The sequence below is a fragment of the Oncorhynchus kisutch genome, linkage group LG18 (genome assembly GCF_002021735.2).
Source record: "Oncorhynchus kisutch isolate 150728-3 linkage group LG18, Okis_V2, whole genome shotgun sequence".
In the NCBI taxonomy this organism is placed as follows: domain Eukaryota; kingdom Metazoa; phylum Chordata; class Actinopteri; order Salmoniformes; family Salmonidae; genus Oncorhynchus; species Oncorhynchus kisutch.
In genome coordinates, this window is record NC_034191.2 from 52,628,786 (window position 1) to 52,654,774 (window position 25,989).

At 42.4% G+C, this 25,989-nt stretch overlaps 1 protein-coding gene across 7 annotated transcripts; it reads left to right on the forward strand.

Annotated features, from left to right (window-relative positions):
• The first annotated feature begins 465 nt into the window (after window positions 1–465).
• On the forward strand, window positions 466–25,989 carry LOC109908747 (enoyl-CoA delta isomerase 2, mitochondrial). 7 transcript variants are annotated; one of them, XM_020507418.2, is made up of 11 exons: window positions 493–612; window positions 1,174–1,294; window positions 1,566–1,731; window positions 2,669–2,767; window positions 3,336–3,518; window positions 17,395–17,464; window positions 22,921–23,023; window positions 23,123–23,243; window positions 23,679–23,768; window positions 23,931–24,074; window positions 25,228–25,989. In XM_020507418.2, the coding sequence occupies exons 3-11, from the start codon at window positions 1,621–1,623 to the stop codon at window positions 25,381–25,383; spliced, it is 1,077 nt and encodes a 358-aa protein (XP_020363007.1). In that variant the 5' UTR covers window positions 493–612; window positions 1,174–1,294; window positions 1,566–1,620; the 3' UTR covers window positions 25,384–25,989. The 7 variants fall into 7 exon arrangements, with proteins under 7 accessions (XP_020363005.1, XP_020363004.1, XP_020363007.1 ...); XM_020507419.2 differs by having other exon boundaries at window positions 1,569–1,731; XM_020507417.2 differs by having other exon boundaries at window positions 1,174–1,252.

Consider the following 25,989-nt stretch of genomic DNA (forward strand, 5'->3'; position numbering starts at 1 on the left):
AAGGTTGTGACCAACGATGGTCAACCGCTTGACCGCAGTGACCAGCCGAAATGCGCCCAATATTTTTCTCCTGTCTGAATGAAAAGGTCCTATTTTACAATCTCCCAAAATAAATGTGATATCTGACAAGCGACTATGATCTCCTCCATCCTGTCTTGTGCTGTGAAACTGTGGCCTTTTCTCTTTTTTTGGTCCTTGTGTCCTCTCTCCTCGTCTCAGTCAAAACCCATTGGATGAGAAAGCCAGAGGTCCCGCCCCTCTGACCTTCTCCTTCAATGGGTTGTGAGAAGCAGACGAGCAAAGAGGCAACATGACACGAGGAGGCTCCAATTGAAAAGGCACCACTATTATTGACTTTATGCTCTCTCTCCAGTAGAGGTACGAGATTGCATGAAGATGACGTACGGCGTAATGAACACGTCATGATGTAAACAAGGCATTAGCCAATGGTGAAAGCAACGAAGGTGAGGGGGAGGGTTCTGGATTGTAAACAGCGAATTAATTTATTCGAATTGTCTTGTACAACCAGGGCTGCTACTGTACTTTGGACTGAAATTACACCACTGTCATGTCTGTAGCTTTACGCATATTTTCACCGTGGCGATTTTTCAGGTAAGATTACCTAAAAACACCACACTCACTTGCAAGGTGGATTTACTGCTAACTTGATGTGGACTTGGTACACGGAGCTGAGGTCAAACTGAGTAGATTTTAGTTTAGTTGTTCCGTATGTAGGGAGCAATAGATTGCTAGTTTAGCATAGCTCAATTATTAATGGAAACGAATGGTCATTTTATTTTCACCATGTAGTTTTAGCTGGTTGGCACGAGAGCCTCTATCGGTGCCTGTATTTAGCTAAGGTTGTCTCAAAGATGTCATGTTCTGCACAGATAACGTTACCGGTTAATTTCTGTACGACTCACGAGCAAGTGGTGTCTGTCTTGCTTGGAAAGATGTTTACTCAACCATGCTTGCTAATAATCGTTGAGCTGTTCTGTAGGAGATCTACCGTACATAAATTACCCTACATTACAGCGTATCAGCTTCCACCACAAAAGCTTGCATGATGATCTGCTTGGTAGCTAGCTAGTTAATACTTCTAGTTAAAGCAAATATTCTGTGGTTAGAAAGTAGCTAAACTTTGAATAACTATGACCTTTCCCCCACATCCAGATTTATGAGCCTTGTCTAATCATCAGACCAATGAGGGTGTGTCTAACTACCAATGAATGAAAATCAGAGGAATCGTCAAGTAACTAATTATTGATGGCCCATCGAATTCTGTCGCAACATGGTTGTATCACAAACAGTACTGCAACTCTCACAGTACATTTATGTGTCATCCTGTCCCAATCCTCCCCATATCCAATGTGATAATTTAAAAAGGTCATTGTAGGTGTTCGGAGCGATTTTAGTGCCCTCAGCCAAGTTAATTTGTGATTTTGCATTTTATTGAAACATTTAGGCTTATGTATAATATTATTTAACCTTTTGTGGCAGTTCATAATTGTTTAGGAAACAGTACCAGTTAGCTATGTCACTCATTTGTCCTGAAATTATCTCAGCAGGGCTGTCCAAGTATAACATACTCCCACTCTGAAGCTGCACACAGCTGATTCTATGATGGGGGCGACGGTGGAGCAATTCAACTGTGCAAAGAGTCAGATGGGCACGCTGAAGAAAGACCCTGGCAATGAGGCCAAGCTGAAAATCTATGCTCTCTTCAAACAGGTGAAAGGTCTTTGTTCTTAACTACTTGGCTGTCATGTCTCCGAACATCAAGAACATGAGCGATAGAGGGGGTGGGCTACTTGTTCAGTTTTGCTGTGTCACAGTTGTATTGAGTAGCATCTTGCTGTCACCAGTTGTATTGGATGACAGAAAGCTTTGGGGTTATAGGAGCAGGCCAGTATCTGAACAGTTGAAGATTTTGAATCCCAGGGCTTACAGGAAAAATCTTGAGGGTTGCCGGTCATCAACTCTGCTGACTCAACTGACCCTGTATGAGTCTTACCTCAGTGATTCACTATAAGGATAGCCATGCTAACCTCGCCCTCATGTCGGAGGCTAGCTAATGCTAGGTATCAACAGCCAATCCAGTAGGGGCTGGAAACTATAGTAAGCTTTGATTGGTCAATAGCAACGCGATGTCGTGGAGTATGTGAATACATTTCAGCTTTTCCCAACTTTGGTCCCGCCCTGTTCACGTTCCATCGCCCATGCTCACGTCGGCCAACGGTCCCCCCGCCCACTTAGGTTCCCTTCATTGAAAATTAATGGGGCTCCATTGTTTTATCGCCCCCTATGTGCTTGCTAGATGTAGTTCTGCCATTAGGCTGTCGTGTGTATGTATGTATGTGATTGGGTGTTTGCACGATGGATGCTGTGTCAGCAAAAAGACAAGTTTCCATTGTACAGTAGATGAATAACATCTGTTGTAATGGTTGTAAAGCTATCCAGGGCAGTTTCTTATTGGACAAGTCAAAGTAGTCCCTCCCTGTTTCAGTCTGTTTTCTTTCATTTGAGACCTAATGACAATGACCCAGATTGTTAACCTATCAGAGTGCATGAGGGAGACAGGATGAAGAAAGTAAGCACCTTAAAGTCTATTGGAGACACTGATCCTCACATTTTAGTATCTTCTCCTCTCTCTTTGTTGTTTTATTAGGCTACTGAGGGACCCTGTAACACCCCCAAGCCAGGGATGCTTGACTTTGTCGGCAAGGCCAAATGGGATGCCTGGAAGTCTCTGGGCTCTGTATCTCAGGTAATCTGCAGTCTCATTATTGAATATACATAACAGCACTGTCATACACATTTTATTGAAGATGCAGTCCGGGATATTAAGCACTTATTAATTCATAACTTATTGTACGAATTGGAATTTGTAACATACTGTATACAGATTGCAAAACATGTTCGTTTTTTTATTCAGGACGTAACATATCATACGAAATGGATGATGTAGTTCACAACTTTACAATTTTTGGGGACCCGTTTTGGCTCGTGAGCACTATCAAAACTACTAGCTGAAATTATACAAAAGCTCGGGAGCAATATACCCATTTGTCTATCAAGGCTATTCCTCCCAAGTTTGTTAAAAACAACAGACAAAAATACATGACTTGTGAGAAAGGTCAAACACAGCTGAAAATGATTATAGTTAATAAAATGAAAAACAAATTAGAAGCAGCCATTCTTATTGAATGTCACAATTTCAGTGCCCATAAAAAACAACTCTAATTTCCTCAATGTGGTAAAGTGCCATTTTCTTCACACAATGACATTGACAGGCATACATTGATACATTGTATAACTCTCTTCCTCCCTCTCAGGAAGATGCCAGACAGCAGTATGTGGACCTGATTGATTCTCTCCTCGCTCCTGAGGGACCTGTGGTAGCCGCACAGCCCACTGGGAGAGCTGCCACCTTTGACACGCTGCTGGTCTCCACAGAGGACAACGTCACCACTATCCGGTTCAATAGGCCACAGAAGAAGAACGCCATCAATGTGGAGGTACATCAATTAAGTTATTAGGCATTCGTGTCATTGTCTATTCCTTCCTCCCAACATCACCCTTACTGGAAGAAAAAAACAGGCTTCTGGCAAACATCTAGTGGTGACTTTTGAACTTCTGGCAAATCATTTTGTGAAGCTTGTGGCAAACAATCTGTTTGCTAATAACTCATTGTGTATGCAAATCAGGTTTTTGGTTACACATATAACTTTAAATGAACTTGCTTCCCAGTGAGAACTAAACTTACTAAACATGTTTTCAATGTCTTAACTTCTCTAGGGTAGGGGGCAGCATTTGGAATTTTGGATGAAAAGCGTGCCCAAATTAAACTGCCTTCTACTCAGGCCCAGAAGATAGGATATGCATATAATTAGTAGATTTGGATAGAAACCACTCTATAGTTTCCAAAACTGTTCAAATAATGTCTGTGAGTATAACAAAACTGATTTGGCAGGCGAAAACCCGAGAAAAATCCATTCAGGAAATAGGATTTTTTGTTGTTGTTAGTTTTTTATTCAATGCCATTACAGTATCCATTGACTTAGGACTCAAATTCCAGTTCCTATGCCTTCCACTAGATGTCTTTAGAAATAGTTTCAGGCTTGTATTCTGAAAAATGAGGGAGTAAGAGCAGTCTGAATGAGTGGACCCTGCCGTGTCACAGAGCTTTTTCATGCGCGCGACCGAGAGAGTGCCTTTCTTGTTTATCTTTTATATTGACGACGTTATTGTCCGGTTGAAATATTATCGATTATTTAGGCTAAAAACAACCTGATGATTGAATAATAACATAATTTGTCATGTTTCTATGAACTTTACGGATACAATTTGGATTTTTCTTCAGCCTGTTGTGACTGCGTTTGAGCCTGTGGATTACTGAAGAAAATGTGCGAACAAAACAGAGGTTTTTGGATATAAAGAGACATTATCGAACAAAAGGAACATTTATTGAATCAATGAATGTCTTCTCAGTGCAACCATATGAAGATCATCAAAGGTAAGTGATTCATTTTATATCTATTTCTGACTTCTACTTGGCTGGTTACTGTTTGTAATGATTTGTCTGCTGGGCTATGTTCTCAAATAATTGTAAGGTATGCACAGCCATGCAATATCCATAGACAAACATTGGCAGTAGAATGGCCTTACTGAAGTGCTCAGTGACTTTCAACGTGGTACCGTCATGGGATGCCACCTTTCAGTTCGTCATATTTCTGTCCAGCTAGAGTAGAGCTGCCCGGGTCAACTGTAAGCTCTGTTATTGTGAAGTGGAAACGTTGAGGAGCAACAACAGCACAGTTGCAAAGTGGTAGGCCACACAAGCTCACAGAACGGGACCTCTAAATGCTGAGAAAAAAAAATGCCTGTCCTTGGTTGTAAAACTCACTGTTCCAGTGAAGGGAAATCTTCGCTCTACAGCTTAGAATGACATTCTAGACGATTCTGTGCTTCCGACTTTGGAGGCAACAGTTTGGAGAAGGCCAGTTCCTGTTTCAGCATGCAAGGTACATACAGAAATGGTTTGATGAGATCAGTGTGGAAGAACTTGACTGGCCTGCACAGAACCCTGACCTCAACCCTATCGAACACCTTTTGGGATGAGTTAAAATGCAGACTGCGATTCAGGCCTAATCACCCAACATCAGTGCCCAACCTCACTAATGCTCTTGTGGCCGAATGGAAGCATGTCCCCGCAGCAACGTTCCAACATCTAGTAGAAAACTTTCCCAGTAGAGTGAAGGCTGTTATAGCAGCAAAGGTGGGACCAAATCCATATTAATGCCCATGATTTTGGAATGAGATGTTCGACGAGCAGGTATCCACTAGGGCTGTGGTAGTCATGACATTTTGTCAGCCGGTGATTGTCAAGCAAATGACTGCCGGTCTCACGGTAATTGATCGTTAATTAACAAACACATTTAGCATCTCCTGGCCGCTGACTCAGACCTTTGGAACATCCACAATTTTAAAAAAGTTTAATAAATCCATGTAATATAGCCTAAATCATCACAATAAATCCATTATTTATTTTAAACCGATCTAAATAAACTTGATATGAAGAAAATGTAGTCTATTTCAGAAGAAAAGAATAGCATATCCTGCGTTGTCCTTATGTTTGGTCCTGATCTGGCTGTGGGCTACACTAGTTCATTTAGCAGACAAGATTTGCTTCCATGTTATTATTTTATAGTATAAGGAATCAAATTGAACATGGCTGAATGAAATAGAAAATATGTTCTCCAAAAGATTTGATGGAGTACGTAGAAACAGGTACTCCTACAGTTGAAGTCGGTGGTTTACATACACTTAGGTTGGAGTCATTAAAACTTGTTTTTCAACCACTCCACACATTTCTTGTTAACAAGCAATAGTTTAGGCAAGTCGGTTAGGACATCTACTTTGTGCATGACACAAGTAATATTTCTAACAATTGTTTACAGACCGATTATTTCACTGTATCACAATTCCAGAATCAGAATACACTAAGTTGACTGTGTGCATTTAAACAGCTTGGAAAATTCCAGAAAATGGTGTCATGGCTTTAGAAGCTTCTAATAGACTCAAATTATTTCAATTAGGGCATTGGAGGTGTACCTGGGGATGTATTTCAATGCCTACCCTCAAACTCAGTGCCTCTTTGCTTGACATGGGAAAATCAAAATAAATCAGCCAAGACTTAAGAAAAGGATTGTAGACCTCCACAAGTCTGGTTCATCCTTGGGAGCAATTTCCAAATGCCTGAAGGTACCACGTTCATCTGCACAAACTACAGTACGCAAGTATAAACACCTTGGGACCACACAGCCGTCATACCACTCAGGAAGAAGACACTTACTGTCTCCTAGAGATGAACGTGCTTTGGTGCAAAAAGTGCAAATCAATCCCAGGACCACAGCAAAGGACCTTCTGAAGATGCTGTAGGAAACGGGTACAAAAGTATCTATATCCACAGTAAAACGAGTCCTATATTGACATAACCTGAAAGGCCGCTCAGCAAGGAAGAATATGTATATGCTGTATATGCTGTATAACAACAACTGTATAATTTAGAGTTATTTATGTAACTTTAGTTGTGATAGAAATGTTGATGTATGTTTAGATTTTTATACATTCAAAGGCTGTATGGTGCGACTGATGAGGATTTGAAAAAAGTTGCATTGAAGGGATGAGCTCTGCTTTGTGTTTTTGTGCAGGTTAGTACATACTTCATCAGTCTTTCATTCACAATTTGACAAGCACTTGTTTGGTAGGCTACTGATGATCAGCAGCATCAGACCTTGGAGAAGCCACGACTTGACTTGACTTGTGACCGCCAGTGTTGCGGTAATACGGTCACTGTAACAGCCATAGTGTCCACATACTTTTGTAATGTAGTGTATATATTTTTCAGCAATAAAATGTCTCTGTTTGTTTATATAGCATTTATACAAGGCAATCTAGCTAGCATAAACTGCGTAGGATTGATCACCCTGTCGCTGGCCGCCTCTGGGGAGGGTGTATAGTGTGAAAGGCCGAAACACCCTAGGAACCAAAGGTACACTACTGACGATGCGCTCCCCAAATTTCACCAGGCTCACTGTCCGTGAACTCTTGGAAGTACTTGCACAAAGGATAGTAACATCTCATCCTGTGTTCTTGGAATCTGAATATCTGGACTTGTCCAGTGACTGCTGAGAAAGATCTGACAACGGGGGAAAGTCCTTGTGGCGGCACGGAGAGACGGCTGACAGGAGGGAATAGACCCCACTGGGACAGTCATGGGGTAGCTTCCAATTTCTGTAGTTTCCCATGCTTCGCAGTATGTTGGAAAAACCCGCTTTAGCTACAGAAAGTCAACATATGAGAATACCCCTAGAGTCTGCGAGAGCGGGGGCGGAAGATAACTCATCGGCTGACAACATGGTAACGACTGTTCCGGAAACGACTACGAGTAATGAGAGCACAGCACAAGAGAACACCACAGCAACTGTCACAAGTTCCGCTGCAACAGATGCAGGTATGTGTCTGTGGTTGGAGGAAAGTTACATCACACCATGGGTTGAGGATCCACCAGGGGAAGAAGGGGTGTTTGGGTAAAGAGAGACAGAGGCCTCGCATTGATTACTTTCTGCGAAAGCGAGCAAATCAGTCGAATGAAGCACAGCAACTGGATGCAAACCATAGTTTGTAGTGCATCAGTACCACTGTCATGGAGAACGTAAACTCAAGCACCGAAGTAACAACTGAGGTGGAACCAACAGCAGGAGTGGAACTCACCCAGCCTCCCAGACCTGCAGTCGAGAGGAGACTACCAGGGCACAGACCGTATGTGAAGTGGCCTGGCGCCAGTGACAAGAAGTTGTGGGAAACAGTGAATACTGACCTTACCTTGACCCTCGAGAAACTTCGAGGCACAGTGGAGAAGAAGAGAGGATGGGGGACATCATCTATGAGTACGGGGCAGAAAGCTTTGGAGTGCAATAGGCAAAAGGCGGGAGAAAGGTTCCAACCCCACCAGTTTCCAGGAGGCAACAAGAAATCTAGCGCCTCGTTCAAGAAAGGAGACAGCTTAAGAAACAGTGGAAGAAGGCCTCGGAAGTGGAAAAGGATGGTGTCCTCAAGCTGCCCCTCACCAGTCTAACAGAGGAATTCAAGTGTGCAAAAACCAGGCTCCAGATGACACTGAATGAATCTGGAGACCCAGTGATGAGCAACAACGCGCCGACTTTGGCAACTGGGTGCAAATGGAGGCCAGGAAAAGCAGTCCAGGAGGCAACAGCAGCCCTCAGACATGCTGACATTGTGGGTCATCTTCAGCAAGGGAGAGGAGGCCTTGGGCTAACTAGCCGTGCTGCTTGGAGTAAGGCCACTGCACCAGAGCGGCGGAAGATGGTAGTGCAGGAAGTACGCCATCAGGAGGAGGCTGCAAGGTGGGCCAAGGCAGTCTCTCTTGCCAAACAGGGGCAGTGGACTCGATGGGACAGTGTGGAGAAGAGGAAGATCAGCTGGAAGGATCTGTGGGCCATGGAAGCGAGGCGGTTGAGCTTTTCCATCAGAGCAACATATGACGTCCTTCCAACACCAGTTAATCTTCACCAATGGTATGGTGAATATCCGGACTGTGCCCTCTGTTCCATGCCAGCCAACCTCAGGCACATTCTCACAGGGTGTAAAACAAGCCTCACCCAAGGACGCTACACTTGGCGTCACAACCAAGTCCTTAAAAACCTTGCGTCCGCCCTGGAGGACAGGCGAGCTGCCACCAACTTCCTACCACCCCCAGCAGCATCAACCCCTTACGGACGACCTTTGTCCCCGAAGGGGCTAAACCACAGAAGAGCGGCTCTACACCATTAGAGCGAGACCAGCTTGGCCCGCGACTGGAAAATGCTAGCTGACATTGGCCGGCAACTTGTGTTTCCTCCGGAGATCGCAACAACCACCCTAAGACCTGACATGGTGCTCTTGTCCCGTTCCCTCAAGAAGGTCTTCATCATTGAGCTCACAGTACCCTGGGAGGACTCAGTAGATGAGGCTTATGAGCGAAAACATCTGCGCTATGCCGATCTAGCTGCCGAAGCACGGCATCATGGCTGGAACACAGAAGTCCGACCAGTGGAGGTGGGCTGCAGAGGACGCCCCTCCCATGCATAGTCCCATGGGATGTTGGCTATCAACAACAAGGCAATCCTATGACTAATTGGGAATGGGACTCAAGCGTAGTATTGATCACCCTGTCGCTGGCCGCCTTTGGGGAGGGTGTATAGTGTGAAAGGTACACTACTGACGATGCGCTCCCCAAATTTCACCAGGCTCACTGTTCATGAACTCTTGGAAGTGCTTGCACAAAGGATAGTAACATCTCATCCTGTGTTCTTGGAATCTGGGACTTAGGCCTACTAAATCTACCTTTTAAATGTATGGCCAACTTTTGTATGTAGTGTCTGTCTCCAGCCAAGCCTAAACAAAATTGATTCAAACTAATCAGCTAAATATGATCTTCAATATAGACTGGGGTCTCCATAATTTAAGAGCCAGTTGTCTACTAGTTGTTTCTTTTTCCTGACTCAGGTGTATATTGTTCTAAAATTAATTATTGTTAACTTACAGTGCCTTGCGAAAGTATTCGGCCCCCTTGAACTTTGCGACCTTTTGCCACATTTCAGGCTTCAAATATAAAGATATAAAACTGTATTTTTTTTGTGAAGAATCAACAAGTGGGACACAATCATGAAGTGGAACGCCATTTTTTGGATATTTCAAACTTTTTTAACAAATCAAAAACTGAAAAAGTGGGCGTGCTAAATTATTCAGCCCCCTTAAGTTAATACTTTGTAGCGCCACCTTTTGCTGCGATTACAGCTGTAAGTCGTTTGGGGTATGTCTCTATCAGTTTTGCACATCGAGAGACAGAATTTTTTTCCCATTCCTCCTTGCAAAACAGCTCGAGCTCAGTGAGGTTGGATGGAGAGCATTTGTGAACAGCAATTTTCAGTTCTTTCCACAGATTCTCGATTGGATTCAGGTCTGGACTTTGACTTGGCCATTCTAACACCTGGATATGTTTATTTTTGAACCATTCCATTGTAGATTTTGCTTTATGTTTTGGATCATTGTCTTGTTGGAAGACAAATCTCCGTCCCAGTCTCAGGTCTTTTGCAGACTCCATCATGTTTTCTTCCAGAATGGTCCTGTATTTGGCTCCATCCATCTTCCCATCAATTTTAACCATCTTCCCTGTCCCTGCTGAAGAAAAGCAGGCCCAAACCATGATGCTGCCACCACCATGTTTGACAGTGGATGGTGTGTTCAGGGTGATGAGCTGTGTTGCTTTTACGCCAAACATAACGTTTTGCATTGTTGCCAAAAAGTTCAATTTTGGTTTCATCTGACCAGAGCACCTTCTTCCACATGTTTGGTGTGTCTCCCAGGTGGCTTGTGGCAAACTTTAAACAACACTTTTTATGGATATCTTTAAGAAATGGCTTTCTTCTTGCCACTCTTCCATAAAGGCCAGATTTGTGCAATATTGATTGTTGTCCTATGGACAGAGTCTCCCACGTCAGCTGTAGATCTCTGCAGTTCATCCAGAGTGATCATGGGCCTCTTGGCTGCATCTCTGATCAGTCTTCTCCTTGTATGAGCTGAAAGTTTAGAGGGACGGCCAGGCCTTGGTAGATTTGCAGTGGTCTGATACTCCTTCCATTTCAATATTATCGCTTGCACAGTGCTCCTTGGGATGTTTAAAGCTTGGGAAATCTTTTTGTATCCAAATCCGGCTTTAAACTTCTTCACAACAGTATCTCGGACCTGCCTGGTGTGTTCCTTGTTCTTCATGATGCTCTCTGCGCTTTTAACGGACCTCTGAGACTATCACAGTGCAGGTGCATTTATACAGAGACTTGATTACACACAGGTGGATTGTATTTATCATCATTAGTCATTTAGGTCAACATTGGATCATTCAGAGATCCTCACTGAACTTCTGGAGAGAGTTTGCTGCACTGAAAGTAAAGGGGCTGAATAATTTTTCAGTTTTTGATTTGTTAAAAAAGTTTGAAATATCCAATAAATGTCGTTCCACTTCATGATTGTGTCCCAAAACAGTTTTATATCTTTGTTTGAAGCCTGAAATGTGGCAAAAGGTCGCAAAGTTCAAGGGGGCCGAATACTTTCGCAAGCACTGTACATCTCAAAGCCATGCAAGGAACCTTGACCTGGTGCACACATTTCTCTTTCCTTAGTTTGAAGCCTTCAGTCAATCTGTCTTGATTATATCCAGAAAGAAAGAGAGAAGGAACAACACATGAACAAGATGAGCTAGCTACTAGTTTAAAGCAATGAAAGATCTAATTGTTACAAAGTCGAAATGTACATTTATGATAATACATTTATTTGCTTACCTTATCAAGTTTGAAGATGATTCACTCAAAGGGTTTTGATGCATCCTCTTCCAACACCACGGCTAAGGGAGGGTATCCAAATCAAATCAAATGTATTTATATAGCCCTTCGTACATCAGCTGATATCTCAAAGTGCTGTACAGAAACCCAGCCTAAAACCCCAAACAGCAAGCAATGCAGGTGTAGAAGCACGGTGGCTAGGAAAAACTCCCTAGAAAGGCCAAAACCTAGAAAGAAACCTAGAGAGGAAACAGGCTATGTGGGGTGGCCAGTCCTCTTCTGGCTGTGCCGGGTGGAGATTATAACAGAACATGGCCAAGATGTTCAAATGTTCATAAATGACCAGCATGGTCGAATAATAATAAGGCAGAACAGTTGAAACTGGAGCAGCAGCACGGCCAGGTGGACTGGGGACAGCAAGGAGTCATCATGTCAGGTAGTCCTGGGGCATGGTCCTAGGGCTCAGGTCCTCTGAGAGAAAGAGAGAATTAGAGAACGCACACTTAGATTCACACAGGACACCGAATAGGACATGAGAGGTACTCCAGATATAACAAACTGAACCTAGCCCCCCGACACAAACTACTGCAGCATAAATACTGGAGGCTGAGACGGGAGGGGTCAGGAGACACTGTGCCCCATCCGAGGACACCCCCGGACAGGGCCAAACAGGAAGGATATAACCCCACCCACTCGATAGCCCACAAAGATCTCCGCCATGGCACAACCCAAGGGGGGGGCGCCAACCCAGACAGGATGACCACATCAGTGAATCAACCCACTCAGGTGACGCACCCCTTCCAGGGACGGCATGAGAGAGCCCCAGTAAGCCAGTGACTCAGCCCCTGTAATAGGGTTAGAGGCAGAGAATCCCAGTGGAAAGAGGGGAACCGGCCAGGCAGAGACAGCAAGGGCGGTTCGTTGCTCCAGAGCCTTTCCGTTCACCTTCCCACTCCTGGGCCAGACTACACTCAATCATATGACCCACTGAAGAGATGAGTCTTCATTAAAGACTTAAAGGTTGAGACCGAGTTTGCGTCTCTGACATGGGTAGGCAGACCGTTCCATAAAAATTGAGCTCTATAGGAGAAAGCCCTGCCTCCAGCTGTTTGCTTAGAAATTCTAGGGACAATTAGGAGGCCTGCGTCTTGTGACCCTAGCGTACGTGTAGGTATGTACGGCAGGACCAAATCAGAGAGATAGGTAGGAGCAAGCCCATGTAATGCTTTGTAGGTTAGCAGTAAAACCTTGAAATCAGCCCTTGCTTTGACAGGAAGCCAGTGTAGAGAGGATAGCACTGGAGTAATATAATCACATTTTTTGGTTCTAGTCAGGATTCTAGCAGCCGTATTTAGCACCAACTGAAGTTTATTTAGTGCTTTATCCGGGTAGCCGGAAAGTAGAGCATTGTAGTAGTCTAACCTAGAAGTGACAAAAGCATGGATAAATTTTTCTGCATCATTTTTGGACAGAAAGTTTCTGATTTTTGCAATGTTACGTAGATGGAAAAAAAGCTGTCCTTGAAATGGTCTTGATATGTTCTTCAAAAGAGAGATCAGTGTCCAGAGTAACGCCGAGGTCCTTCACAGTTTTATTTGAGACGACTGTACAACCATCAAGATTAATTGTCAGATTCAACAGAAGATCTCTTTTGTTTCTTGGGACCTACAACAAGCATCTCTGTTTTGTCCGAGTTTAAAAGTAGAAAGTTTGCAGCCATCCACTTCCTTATGTCTGGGGCAATTTTGGGGCTTCACCATGTTTCATTGAAATGTACAGCTGTGTGTCATCCGCATAGCAGTGAAAGTTAACATTATGTTTTCGAATAACATCCCCAAGATGTAAAATATATAGTGAAAACAATAGTGGTCCTAAAACGGAACCTTGAGGAACACCGAAATTTACAGTTGATTTGTCAGAGGACAAACCATTCACAGAGACAAACTGATATCTTTCCGACAGATAAGATCTTAACCAGGCCAGAACTTGTCCGTGTAGACCATTTTGGGTTTCCAATCTCTCCAAAAGAATGTGGTGATCGATGGTATCAAAAGCAGCACTAAGGTCTAGGAGCACGAGGACAGATGCAGAGCCTCGGTCCGATGCCATTAAAATGTCATTTACCACCTTCACAAGTGCCGTCTCAGTGCTATGATGGGGTCTAAAACCAGACTGAAGCATTTCATATACATTGTTTGTCTTCAGGAAGGCAGTAAGTTGCTGCGCAACAGCCTTTTCTAAAATTTTTGAGAGGAATGGAAGATTCGATATAGGCCGATAGTTTTTTATATTTTCTGGGTCAAGGTTTGGCTTTTTCAAGAGAGGCTTTATTACTGCCACTTTTAGTGAGTTTGGTACACATCCGGTGGATAGAGAGACATTTATTATGTTCAACATAGGTGGGCCAAGCACAGGAAGCAGCTCTTTCAGTAGTTTAGTTGGAATAGGGTCCAGTATGCAGCTTGAAGGTTTAGAGGCCATGATTATTTTCATCATTGTGTCAAGAGATCTAGTACTAAAACACTTGAGTGTCTCCTTTGATCCTAAGTCCTGGGAGAGTTGTGCAGACTCAGGACAACTGAGCTTTGAAGGAATACGCAGATTTAAAGAGGAGTCCATAATTTGCTTTCTAATAATCATAATCTTTTCCTCAAAGAAGTTCATGAATTTATGACTGCTAAAGTGAAAGTCATCCTCTCTTGGGGAATGCTGATTTTTAGTTAGCTTTGCGACAGTATCAAAAAGGAATTTCAGATTGTTCTTATTTTCCTCAATTAAGTTAGAAAAATATGATGATCGAGCAGCAGTAAGGGCTCTACGGTACTGCACGGTACTGTCTTTCCAAGCTAGTCGGAAGACTTCCAGTTTGGTGTGGCGCCATTTTCGTTCCAATTTTCTGGAAGCTTGCCTCAGAGCTCGGGTATTTTCTGTGTACCAGGGAGCTAGTTTCTTATGAGAAATGTTTTTAGGGGTGCAACTGCATCTAGGGTATTGTGCAAGGTTAAATTGAGTTCCTCAGTTAGGTGGTTAACTGATTTTTGTCCTCTGGCGTCCTTGGGTAGACAGAGGGAATCTGGAAGGACATCAAGGAATCTTTGTGTTGTCTGTGAATTTATAGCACGACTTTTGATGTTCCTTGGTTGGGGTCTGAGCAGATTATTTGTTGCAATTGCAAACGTAATAAAATAGTGGTCCGATAGTCCAGGATTATGAGGAAAAACATTAAGATCAACAACATTTATTCCATGGGACAAAACTTGGTCCAGCGTATGACTGTGACAGTGAGTGGGTCCAGAGACATGTTGGACAAAACCCACTGAGTCGATGATGGCTCCGAAGGCCTTTTGGAGTGGGTCTGTGGACTTTTCCATGTGAATATTAAAGTCACCAAAGATTAGAATATTATCTGCTATGACTACAAGGTCCGATAGGAATTCAGGGAACTCAGTGAGGAACGCTGTATATGGCCCAGGAGGCCTGTAAACAGTAGCTATAAAAAGTGATTGAGTAGGCTGCATAGATTTCATGACTAGAAGCTCAAAAGACGAAAACGTCTTTTTTTTTTTGTAAATTGAAATTTGCTATCTTAAATGTTAGCAACACCTCCGCCTTTGTGGGATGCACGGGGGATATGGTCACTAGTGTAGCCAGGAGGTGAGGCCTCATTTAACACAGTAAATTCATCAGGCTTAAGCCATGTTTCAGTCAGGCCAATCACATCAAGATTATGATCAGTGATTAGTTCATTGACTATAATTGCCTTTGAAGTAAAGGATCTAACATTAAGTAGCCCTATTTTGAGATGTGAGGTATCATAATCTCTTTCAATAATGACAGGAATGGAGGTGGTCTTTATCCTAGTGAGATTGCTAAGGCGAACACCGCCATGTTTAGTTTTGCCCAACCTAGGTCGAGGCACAGACACGGTCTCAATGGTGATAGCTGAGCTGACTACACTGACTGTGCTAGTGGCAGACTCCACTATGCCTGCACCCTATTTCATTGTGGAGCTAGAGGAGTTAGAGCCCTGTCTATGTTGGTAGATAAGATGAGAGCACCCCTCCAGCTAGGATGGAGTCCGTCACTCCTCAGCAGGTCAGGCTTGGTCCTGTTTGTGGGTGAGTCCCAGAAAGAGGGCCAATTATCTACAAATTCTATCTTTTGGGAGGGGCAGAGAACAGTTTTCAACCAGCGATTGAGTTGTGAGACTCTGCTGTAGAGCTCATCACTCCCCCTAACTGGGAGGGGGCCAGAGACAATTACTCGATGCCGACACATCTTTCTAGCTGATTTACACGCAGAAGCTATGTTGCGCTTGGTGATCTCTGACTGTTTCATCCTAACATCGTTGGTGCCGACGTGGATAACAATATCTCTATACTCTCTACTCTCGCCAGTTTTAGCTTTAGCCAGCACCATCTTCAGATTAGCCTTAACGTCGGTAGCCCTGCCCCCTGGTAAACAGTGTATGATCGCTGGATGATTCGTTTTAAGTGTAATACTGCGGGTAATGGAGTCGCCAATGACTAGAGTTTTCAATTTGTCAGAGGTAATGGTGGGAAGCTTCGGCGTCTCAGACCCCGTAACGAGAGGAGTAGAGACCAGAGAAGACTCGGCCTCTGACTCCGACTCGCTGCTTAATGGGGAAAACCGGTTGAAAGTTTCTGTCGGCTGAATGAGCGACACCGGTTGAGCGTTCCTACAGCATTTCCTTCCAGAAACCGTGAGAAAGTTGTCCGGCTGCGGGGACTGTGCCAGGGGATTTACACTACTATCTGTACTTACTGGTGGCACAGACACTGTTTCATCCTTTCCTACACTGAAATTACCCTTGCCTAACGATTGCGTCTGAAGCTGGGCTTGTAGCACAGCTATCCTCGCCGTAAGGCGAGTACAGCGACTGCAATTAGAATGCATCATGTTAATGTTACTACTTAGCTTCGGCTGTTGGAGGTCTTGACGAATCGTGTGCAGATAAAGCGTCCGGAGTGAAAAAGTTGAGGAAAAAAAAAAAAATATATATATATATATATATATATAACGGTAATTAAAAAGTAAAAACCGTAAAGTTGTCAGGTAGCAAAATAGGTTGGCAACAAAACGCACAGCAACTCGAAAACAAGTCTGCAAGTTGTGCCCGGAAATGAAATATCCATCTACGATGCTTTGTCAAATCAGCTAATATTGTTGCTACCTTAGCTGTTGTGCTAGCTAACATTTTACTGAACAGTGACATAGCATATTGAGTGGCATATTGTTATTAAAAGACAACAATGTATTCACCTAAAAAGGTTTAGGCAAATAATTAGTTAGCTAGCTAGCTATCACATTAATTGTGCAAAAATATGATAGCTAGATAAGCGCTAGCCAGTCAGTGGTACTGACGGATTGAAACTGATAAACAAAATGTGTTTCACTGTTTCCCATAAAGCATAACATTGCTAACTAGGCATCAATTAGCTAACATAATTATGAAGTTTAATTAAGTTAGACACTCACTGGACAACTTTGGTAAGTAGCTAGCTAACTGTTGGAAAATGGAAACTAAGCTTTCTTCTCCCACAGACTGGTCATCAGCTGTTACTGGTCTTGGAACTCGTGTCTTTGCCACTAGTGTTATTACCACTAGTGGCAATAAATATTGTTGCCAAAGGTTTGCCGCAGATTCACCAGTGGCATTTTGTGGCATGCCTTGTAGAGTGGCTTACGAAGGTATTCACCCCCCTTGGCATTTTCCAATTTTGTTGCCTTACAACCTGGAATTAAAATATTTTTTTTGGGGGGGGGGTTGTATCATTTGATTTACATAACATCCCTATCACTTTGAAGATGCAAAATATGTTTTATTGTGAAACAAACTAGAAAACTTAAGCGGGGATGAGTACTTTTTGCAAAGCACTGTAATAGTGAAATTTCCAACTGCCTATGCACATCCCAAATATCCAGTAATCATCCAGTTCTTCAATTCTATTGTTTTCCTCCTTCTATCCAGATGTACAACGAGATCATCAAGGCTCTGGAGGAATCTGGCAAAGATGACTCTGTCATTACTGTAATCACAGGTAGAGCCAACCAACCTATTCATCCCATTTGAAATAGTGAATCCGTTAAAGAGAGCATCGGTGATATGAATATGTGACCGACCAGCTCGATTTGGTCTTGTGTTGCAAAATTTGAAATGTTTTTATTTTATTTATTTTTTGACATTGAATGAAAGTAGAGCCTCAGAGCTAGAAAATGGTATATCATACACTACACTTGAGGAACAATGGGAAAGTAATTATGCTTTGAAAGTTGATAAACTTGTAACCTCACTTTTGAGAAAATGGCCCTTAAATGTTTTGGTACTGACTGGAGAGCTCTTTGTCTACATCCATGCAGCATCATTCACACCCCTTTAAGCTTTAGCTGCACCCATCTCTTTAACCTCTCTGGGATATTCGGGACAGTAGTGTCCCACCCTGCCAACAGCTAGTGAAAATGCAGGGCGCCAAATTCAAAACAACAAAAATCTCATAATTAAAATTCCTCAATCATACAAGTATTTTACACCATTTTAAAGATAACATTCTCGTTAATCCAACCACAGTGTCGGATTTTAAAAAGGCTTTACAGCGAAAAAACCATAAAAGATTATGTTAGGTCACCACCAAGTCACAGAAAAAAACACACATTTTTCCAACCAAAGAGTGGAGTCACAAAAAACGAAATATAGATACAATTAATCACTAACCTTTGATGATCTTCATCAGATGACACTCATAGGACTTCATGTTACACAATACATGTATGTTTTGTTCTGTAAAGTGCATATTTATATCAAAAAATCTCATTTTACATCGGCGTGTTATGTTCAGTAGTTCCAAAACATGCAGTGATTTTACACAGAGCCACATCAATTCACAGAAATATTCATAATAAACATTGATAAAAGATACAACTATCATACATGGAACTTTAGATAAACTTCTCCTTAATGCAACCGCTGTGTCACATTTAAATTTTTTTATACAAAAAAAGCAAACCATGCAATAATCTGAGTATGGCGTTCAGAGACCCAACAAGCCAAAAAGATATCCGCCATGTTGTGGATTCAACATTAGTCAGAAATAGCATTATAAATATTTACTTACCTTTGATCTTCATCAGAATCCACTCCCAGGAATCCCAGTTCCACAATAAATGTTTGATTTGTTCGATAATGTCCATCATTTATGTCCAAATAGCACGTTTTGTAAACAAATCCAGTCACGAAGCGCGTTCACTAGGAGCAGACGAAATGTCAAAAGGTTCTGTTACAGTCCGTAGCAACATGTCAAACGATGTATAGAATCAATCTTTAGGATGTTTTTAACATAAATCTTCAATAATGTTCCAACCGGAGAATTCCTGTATCTTCAGAAATGCAATGGAACGGGAGTTACTTCTCACATTACCGCGCGTCACGAGCCTGTGGCACTCTGCCACTGACTCAAAGAGCCCTTATGAGCCCCTCCTTTACAGTAGAAGCCTCAAAAATGTTCTAAAGACGGTTGATATCTAGTGGAAGCCTTAGGAATTGCAACATGACCAATATCCCACTGTATCTTCAATAGGGGCTGAGTTGAAAATCGACCAACCTCAGATTTCCCACTTCCTGGTTGCATTTTTTTCTCAGGTTTTCGCCTGCCATATGAGTTCTGTTATACACACAGACATCATTCAAACAGTTTTAGAAACTTCAGAGTGTTTTCTATCCAAACATACAAATGATTTAGCTTTTATGGCTGAGTAGCATGAGGTTTACTCTGGGCACCTTATTCATCCAAGCTACTCAATACTGTCCCCCAGTCACCAAGAAGTTAAAGATTCACATGTGAGGCTATGTGCTAAACAACTAAAGATTTCAAGACTAAAGGCTGGCTTATACTACGGGTGTGTTCGTAAATTTAATCTGGAGTGCCAGAGTGTGCTCAGGGCGTTCGTAACTCAGAGCGTTATGATTGTACGTTCGTAAATTCAAATAGTTTCGTTCTCAGAGCATTCATAGCGCACACTGTACACTCTGGCTGAAAAGTAGGGTTGATCCGATCATTCTGACCGAACAGCAGTCAAGGCTCTTAGCTAACTGACTATCGACAGTTTTCACAGTGACTTCGTAAGCATTCTATTGAAATAGTTACTTGCATAAGGGAGTCTTGTTTAGGCATGTAGCTAGCTAGCTAAACAGTAAACCATAATCCCAACTCATAACGTTACTTCCCTGCATGAATCTGCAGGTAGCTAACCAACCAGGTTCAATTACTACACAGATCATTCACATAATGTTAGCTAACTAACAGTAAACTTTTTCTTGAAATGAAAACGACTTTCTGACAAAATTAGTAACGTGTAACGTGAAAATGTAGCTAGCTAGACTATTTTACCCATATACATGGATGGACACTTCTCCCTCTCTGTCACGGATGCCATGGTTGCCCATAGTTTGAAGATGTAATCCGGAGACAGGTGTTTTATACAACAGCCTTCTGTGTTATTTTTTTCGACTCTGTCTGCATATTTGCAATTAACCACCAGAATTTTCTCTATCATACTCTAATTCCACTGATTTCAAAACTCGGTCCTCCAGAACGTGGAGAGCAACTTTTATGCAGTTCTACAACGTAATATCTTTCAAAAAAGCAGCGTCACAAAGGATTACCTACCCATACTGACCAGCTCATATTATAGACAGAAGCGTGCTACATGGCGGACCAATCTGACCTCGTCTCTCAGCATGTCCAGTCCACTCATTATCTAGCGGGAAGGTTATGGAATGTTTTGTGGCTAAACAAACTAGGCTTGTAATCTAACAATTTTATTAATATTTACAGATGGCATACAAGTTTGTTATTAAGGCACATGAAAGTTCACATGTTCCAGACGGCCAAAAAACGCATTTTGATAAAACAAAAAAAAAGTTTACGTTCATGTGGCGCTCCTGTAAAGTAGTGCCGTGCGACATATGCCTAGTTTCCTGAAACGAGTAACATACAGTGAATTCGGAAAGTAGTCAGACCCCTTGACTTTTTCCATATTGTTACGTTACAGCCTTATTCTAAAATGTATTTTAAAAATACTCAGTAATCTACACACAATACCCCATAATGACAAGGCAAATGTATTCAAAATGAAAAACAGAAATACCTTATTTACTTAAGTATTCATACCCTTTGATATGAGACTCGAAATTGAGCTCAGTTGCATCCTGTTTCCATTGATCATCCTTGAGATGTTTCTACAACTTTATTGGAGTCCACCAGATGTTTCTACAACTTGATTAGAGTCCACCTGTGGTAAATTTAACTGATTGGACATGATTTGGAAAGGCACACACCTGTCAAATCAAGCCATGTGGTCAAAGAAATTGTCCGTAGAGCTCAGAGACGGGTTTGTGTCGAGGCGCTTATCTGGGGAAGCATACCAAAAAATTGCTGCAGCATTGAAGGTCCCCAAGAACACAGTGGCCACCATTATTCTTAAATGGAGGAAGTTTGAAACCACCAAGGCTCTTTCTAGAGCTGGCAGCCCGGCCAAACTGAGCAATCGGGAGAGAAAGGCCTTAGTGACAGAGCTCTAGAGTTCCTCTATGGAGATGGGAGAACCTTCAAGAAGGACAACAGCCTTTGCAGCACTCTACCAATCAGGCTTTTATGGTGGAGTGGCCAGACTGATTCCACTCCTCAGTGAAAGGTACATGACAGCCCTCTTGGAGTTTGCCAAAAGGCACCTAAAGACTCTCAGACCATGAGAAACAAGATTCTCTGCTCTGATGACACCAAGATTGAACTATTTGGCCTGAATGCCAAGCGCCATATCTGGAGGAAACCTGGCACCATCCCTATGGTGAAGCATAGTGGTGGCAGCATCATGCTGTGGGGGTTTTTCAGCGGCAGGGACTGGGAGATTAGGCAGGATCGAGGCAACGATGAACAGAGCAAAGTACAGATATCTTTATTGAAAACCTGCTCCCGAGCGTTCAGGACCTCAGACTAGGACGAAGATTCAGCTTTCAATGGGACAACAACCCTAAGCACAAAGTCAAGACAACCAAGGAGTGGTTTTGAGACAAGTCTCTGAATGTCCTTTAGTGGCCCAGTCAGAGCCCAGACTTGAACCCGATCGAACGTCTCTGGAGGGACCTGAAAATAGCTGGTCTGCAACGCTCCCCATTCAGCCTCACAGAGCTTGAGGGGATTTGCAGAGAAGAATGGGAGAAACTCCCCAAATACAGGTGTGCCATGCTTGCATCGTCATACCCAAGAAGACCCAAGGCTGTAATCGCTGCCAAAGGTGCTTCAACAAAGTACTGAGGAAAGGGTCTGAATACTTATGTAAATATGATATTTCAGTTTAAAATTATTTTATAAATTACCAAAAATCTCTAAGAGCCTGTTTTTTCTTTGTCTTCATTTTATTTAACCTTTATTTAACTAGTCTAATGTCAGTTAAGAACAAATTCTTATTTACAATTGTGCGCCGCCCTATGGGACTCCCAATCACTTCTGGTTTTGATACAGCCTGGAATGGAACCAGGGTCTGTAGTGATGCCTCTAGCACTGAGACTCAGTGCCTTAGACCGCTGCTCCACTCGGGAGCCCCTACACACAATACCCCTTTGTGGTACTGTGTGTAGATTGATGAGGAAAAATAACAATTGAATACATTTTTGAATAAGGCTGTAACCTAACAAAATGTGGAAAAATTCAAGGGGCCTGAATACTTTCTGAAATCACTGTATGTACTGCTGGGCCAAAAATGAACACTAGGACTAAAGAAAAGCCAGAACACAGTATATTACACACAGTTTATTATGGTGCACAAAAAAAGCATGTGGTTGCAACGTACTGTTCGTGGGTTTTTCTTTCTTTAGTCCACAGGTGTCAATCTCATTCCACGGAGGGCCAAGTATCTGGGGGTTCTCTCCTCCCTTGTACTTGATTCATGAATTAAGGTCACTGATTAGTAAGTGTCTCTCCTCACCTGGTTGTCTAGGTCTTAACTGAAAGGAAAAACAAAAAAACAGCAGAGGCTCTCCATGGAATTAGTTTGACACCCCACCCCTGCTTTATATCTTTAAAGGGGCAATCTGTAATTGCTACATCAATTTTTTGACTTTTAAATTAATGATATATAGCCATTGAGTCTTGAAAAATACAATTTATAAATCCCTCTTGAGCTTAGTTCAACTGTCTAACCCCACCAGAACCCAAAATATAAGCTGTAAATGATGTAATTGTAAACAAACACTCTATAGCCTTAAAACATGATTAAATGTTGGAAATTGCTATCGTGGATGGACAGCCTCTGTCTATTAATTTAAGAGTACTTATATTTCACCAGCCCCATCCCTTTGGATTTTTACCAAAACGGTGGCGGGGTGCCCCTTTTTAATTCTTTGAATTGCCCCTTTAAGTCTTTACAGTGATGCAGTGACTTGCAAATAGTGCTCCAGTCTTCTTAATTGTTAAATGTGGCTATTCTTGTTCACCCCCTCAAGGTAGTGGAGACTTCTACTGCAGTGGCAACGACCTGACAAACTTCACCAAAATCCCTGAGGGCGGGATGCAGCAGATGGCAAAAGATGGAGGCGAGTTGCTGAGGTAAGAACTTACCCAAAAAGACCAAGCAAGAGGTTCACTTTGAGAGAACCATTTTTATAACGTGTGTGTGTGGTTGTGTGTGTGTGTGTGGTTGTGTAGGGAGTTTGTCAAAGCATTCATCGACTTCCCCAAGCCCCTGATTGCAGTGATCAACGGTCCGGCTGTGGGTGTGTCCGTCACTCTACTGGGCCTGTTCGAGGTGGTCTACGCCACGGAGAGGGTAAGGTGCTTTGTCATGTCCACTCAGTATTAGCTTTAGAACACGTTTATATCTTCCCTCTATATATGTATGTTAGTTGATGGTACAAGACTAGCATTGGTTTATATTAGGGGTATCAAACTCCGGTCCTGGAGAGAAACTGGGTGTCCAGGCTGTGGATCCTGTCCACCAGCACTGACATATTGACTATGATTAGTTGATTTTCTGAAACTTGTGTTGATACTGGGTTGGATGAAAAGCTCTCCAGGATCTTAATTGGAGACCACTGTTTTACATGCGTACCTCAATCGAGGTCAAATAAGCAAAACAGTATTGTGACCACTAGCGCACCACCCATACCACTACATTGCCATTCTCCACTTCCATTTTTCACTATACTCTGCCGTAAGCAGTTGGGGCTGTTCCTGCCTAACTTGTGCCCTCCCCTCCTGACAGGCTACATTCCACACCCCCTTCAGCCAGCTGGGACAGAGCCCAGAGGCCTGCTCCTCCTACACCTTCCCCAAAATGATGGGCAATGCAAAGGTATGGATACTCCCCCTTGTTCCTTTGCTGCAACTGATGCATTTCATAGAGGGGTTTTCCCAGGTATTTATTTTACTTTTGTTCTTTTCGTATGTATTAGACTTGCAGTTTGAATTGAATGAAATTACACTAGTGGACAACATTGTCATGCTCTGTGACTAGGCCAGTGAGATGCTGCTGTTCAACAAGAAACTGACAGCGACCCAGGCGTGTGCCCAGGGCCTGGTTACCGAGGTCTTTCCCGACAGCAGCTTCCAAACCGAGGTGGCCACCAGACTGAAGGCTTATGCCAAGCTTCCCAGGAATGTGAGTCAAATCCCCAGCAAACATTGAACATCAGGCAACGTTTGACATGTTTGTGTGTTTTGTATAAAGTTGTGCATTCAGAAACATTCCTGAACGAATCAATATTGATGAAAGCTGGTTGTATTTTACATAACTTCCTTTCGGAACGTTCCAGGAATTTTGTATTATGTTATTGGCCGTGGCTGTGCTTCCGTGGACGGACTCCTTTTCCTATTTTTAAGTGACCGGAGCCACATTCTGCACATTGAATTTCATTCACAATTTCATTGACATTTTCAACAAGGTCTGATTTGATTACAGCACAGTTTACAGTGATTTGAATGAATATTCCAAAATGTTAAGTGTCAGTAATATAGGATATGGCAGTATATCTAGGCCACAATATTACATAATCACTCAAATAAGCAGGGAAAATGTTACAGGAAAGCGTAATTATGCTACAATATGTGCACAATTGGTAGGCAGTTAGACAACTAGGAAGCAAAATTATAGTTGTAATATGGTTAAAACACAGATTGTTCTGCTTCAGAACAGTAGGAAGATAAGCCAATAATTGTTTGTCATGTTGTGAAGGCTTTAAATAGATTTCAGCTCAAATTCACCTGTTGATTCCGCTGTGACACTGGTCGTTTGGGCAGTACCATTCACTTACTATTGGGCAAGGCATAACCAAAACACAATTTAAATGCATCCACAGTTTCTAAAGTCACAGGCGTGATGCCTTTATTGCATGCAAGGGATATTTTATTTTATTTATTTCACCTTTATTTAACCAGGTAGGCAAGTTGAGAACAAGTTCTCATTTACAATTGTGACCTGGCCATATGGGACCAACCTACTTATGGTTCCCTTAAAAGGTGGACTAGAGGCATAATGTGCTTTTTATTTCTAATATAAAAAAAACTGCTATGCATGAAAGTACCATAAAGGACTGTAGACATCAATTGTTATTACATCCAAATTGCTGGAGTACAGGGCACTGCATTTGAAAACGTGTTTATTATTTTATGTCAGTATAATGAAACCATAGACACATTTCCACATTTTGTGGACAGTACTGTTTTTTTTAACCCACTTTTGTTTTGTATCCACATTTTTATTCTGTCTATTTGACCTTTACTTTCTTCCTATTGCTGTTTCCTGGCTGTCCTAGTCCCTAACACTTTCCAAGCAGCTGATCCGTGGGACAGAGAAGGAACGTCTCCACACTGTCAACGACCAGGAGGTGGAGCGCCTGGTGGAGCGCTGGCTCTCAGACGAGTGCATGCAGGCCATCATGAGCTTCTTCCAGGCTAAGGCTAAGCTGTGAGGAGGTGATCCTCCCCCTGCAGAGTCCCGCAGACAGAGTCCCATGGAGCAGAGCGCCTAGCCTGAGTCGTGTTCATTAGGTACCAAGCAGAAGAAAAATCTGACTTACAGGGAGTGACTACTACTACCTGTTCTTAGAAGAAACACAAATTTCTATTTTTGATTGAATTATTTTTTTATGTATTCCATTGCGTGCCCTAATGAGCATTACCCACATTACACCAGCCTTAAGCAGATGCCTTATTTTATACTGTTTTATCGGATTGGCTGTGTAAATTAATTATAATAATACACAAAAACCCATTATGTACATTTGACCATTGGTTGGTTTTGCATTTAACATATCTGGACATTCCCTGTTTTGAAACACCTTTGAGGGAATGTAACTTACATGGACTTAAGCTACCAAGGGGTGTGTATTGTAAATTGAAGGTGGGTGGTGCCTTAGTCCAGATTGCCTTAGGACTGAACAAAGGCTTTGGAATACCTTCCAAGAGGAAGTGTCTTGTGGTTTTATATGCACTAAAAATCATTTGTGGAGATGACATTGTTTCACACGTCCAACTATATCTGTTTGAAAATAAATCTATTTCTGCAATCAAGCAAA

Excerpts from the sequence above, each read along its gene's own strand:
- LOC109908747 (XM_020507416.2), top strand. The coding sequence starts at position 1,621 with ATGATGGGGGCGACGGTGGAGCAATTCAACTGTGCAAAGAGTCAGATG. Across the intron at positions 1,732-2,668 it reads TCTATGCTCTCTTCAAACAG|GCTACTGAGGGACCCTGTAA; the intron begins GTGAAAGGTCTT and ends TTGTTTTATTAG. Across the intron at positions 3,519-17,394 it reads AGAACGCCATCAATGTGGAG|ATGTACAACGAGATCATCAA; the intron begins GTACATCAATTA and ends CCTTCTATCCAG.